Source organism: Nannobrachium achirus (assembly GCF_963921795.1).
Source record: "Nannobrachium achirus genome assembly, chromosome: 3".
Lineage (NCBI taxonomy): Eukaryota > Metazoa > Chordata > Actinopteri > Myctophiformes > Myctophidae > Nannobrachium > Nannobrachium achirus.
In genome coordinates this window covers 61594313-61596812 of record NC_137812.1, presented here as the reverse complement: position 1 = coordinate 61596812, position 2500 = coordinate 61594313, and the positions used below count along the sequence as shown (strand labels likewise).

General features: G+C 42.4%; 1 protein-coding gene across 1 annotated transcript in view; it reads left to right on the top strand.

The window, feature by feature from the left end:
- Positions 1–991: 991 nt before the first annotated feature.
- LOC308281711 (adhesion G protein-coupled receptor L1-like) overlaps positions 992–2500 on the top strand; it is a gene marked incomplete at both ends in the record, with an annotated part of 42862 nt that continues 41353 nt past the window's right edge. The window contains one exon of the mRNA XM_080721985.1: positions 992–1061. Coding sequence (XP_080578111.1) covers positions 992–1061 — 70 coding nt within the window. The remainder of the gene's footprint in view (positions 1062–2500) is intronic.

Below are 2500 nucleotides of genomic sequence, written 5' to 3'. Positions count from 1 at the left end.
TGCTGCAAATTAGTTGACAAAATTGAATTGACCACGTTTAAAACAATATTTGATTTTAAAATAAAAAGTCTCTTTCTCACACTTCTGCCAGTGTGCCAGTGATCACCATCCCCTGTGACAATGTTGGCACCCGTGCTTAAGATTGCCTACCCCTGCTGTATACTGTATACTGTATACTGTATATATACTGTGTATACTGTATATATATACATTATATGAAATACATATTTGGGGGCCGTCTGTATTCATGTCCATTCATTCCATGTGCCCTTATACCCTAAACCCCAATAAACTGGTTTCATGTCCAACAATTGTCCCCAGCTATGTCAGCTATGCACTCACGCATACAATGTTTGTCCATTATTATCTCTGTCTTCTTAACATGCTATCTCTAGGGCAGGGGTCTTCAACAGAGGGTCCGGGACCCCTAGGGGGTCCTCAGAATTACTACAGGGGGGCCGCCAATTCTTTGTGTTATAGGATGATTCTTTTAAATTGACAACTTGAACCCTCGCGTCCCAATTCTGAGGAGAACTTTGGCCAAAAATAGCTCTCAATCTACAAGCTCTCGAGCTTGTAGATCGGCTATTTTTTGGCAAATAGGTTTGGTGTAGAGGTAAAAAAAAGAGCAGGCCAAGTACAGAGTGAAAGGCGAAGTTTAGTACGTAACAACGATTTAAGTGGTTAAAAGTATTTAAAAAAAAACACATCAACCTCGAATCTAACAGACTATGAATCTATGAAATCAATGAAAATCTGTATCACACATTTATACAATATACAGAGGGGGTCCCAGCTTCATGTCTCTCTCAGCTAAGGGGTCCTTGGCCTGAAAACGTTGAAGACCCCTGCTCTAAGGGAAAGGTAGAGCACACACAAAATGCTCACAATGAGAGATGAGACGTAAAAACCTGTCACCTTCTCTCCGTTTCCCCAGGCACTCCTATCTGGGCTGGCGGCGTGACGTCCCGACTCTCTCTCTCCCCCAGCCATGGCGGTGTGGCTCTGCTTCCTGGGTGTGTGTGTGCTCACCCTGGCTCACGTTGCTCCCTCCAGTCAAGGTAAGAATCACACGCCTGAAGGATCACGTCGAGCTGTGGATCCTTATAGTGATTGCCAGTGGTCGTCATTATGCCTCGGTCAATAAATGGAGACAAATTACTCCTTTTTCTTTTAACCCATTAAGACTAGGGATGGGACGATAACACGATATTATCGTTTGTCGTGATAAAAAACACTCACGATAATCGTATCGTGATATCGTCCTCAGTCATGCACTGGGATCAATTCATATTTTATTTGCCGAGCTGCATATCTGGTACCACGCCCTCTATACTTGGTAAAAGGTGCTTATAATAAACTTACTTGATACAGTCTTTTTTTCACTATCAAAAAAGCCAAAAAATAGCAGATTTCTTTTGTCACAATAATCGTGATATGAAATTTTCATATCGTCCCATCCCTAATTAAGACCCGGGGCCGATTCTAAAAACATCTTCTAAAAATAAGAATGGTTTTCTGAAAAACATATGTTTCTATTTCAGTGGTGCTCAAACCTGCTAATGTCAAGGACCCCTAGAATTATATGTATTTGACCTAGAGTTCTAAAATTCTTCCCGAACCCGACCCGACCTGACCTGACGTTTTCGGGACGGGTAGGGCCTAAATTGTATGCTAATTTGTCGGGCCGGGCCTCGGGCTCAATGAATAAATAAAATGTATTTTATTATTATTTTATTACTTTTACTCTGTGATAGAGTTCTCAAATTCTTACCAAACCCGACTCTACCCGACCCGACCCAACGTTTTCGGGCGGGGGTATAGGGCCTAAAATATATGCTCATTAGTCGCCCAGTGTGGGCCCGGCCTTAATTTTCAGGCCCATCTCAAAATATTTTGTTCTAGGGACCCTGAGATAGAAAGATTTGCGTCACAAATGTTCGCTATAAAAATATATATAAGATTTGTACACATTTTCAAAATCTATCTAACATAGCAGATATACAAGCTCGTAGTGAGCTTGTAAATCAGCTATTTTTGAATAGCCAATGTATAAAATAATGGTTAAAGTCGTTGAAAATCTAGTGACACCGATGACACGGATGCTGTCCAGGTCTAAATGGGTTTTAATGTGTTATGGTAATTAAGCCTTGACTTGTGTAGCTGCCTGTCTCTCAACTCATGTGCTGGGAGAGAAAGTCTTGGGTGACCTGATAGCTTGGGTGCATGCCACATGGGCTCCAGTGCCTGACAGCATGTCCTCGGTTCCATTCACGGATGGACGGACGCATTTGCTGCATGTCACTCCCCTAATCTCTCTCTCCATGTTCCCTGTCTCTCTCTGCTATGTATCTATCAAAATAAATGCTCAAATTAACCCCCCCCCCCCCCCAAAAAAAAAAAAATCTATGGCTCAAAGAAATGGAGTTGAGGCCAATGACTTTGGAGCAGTGTTGGCCATGCACGTACCACAGAGGACCACGTGTATGAATGCAGGCTT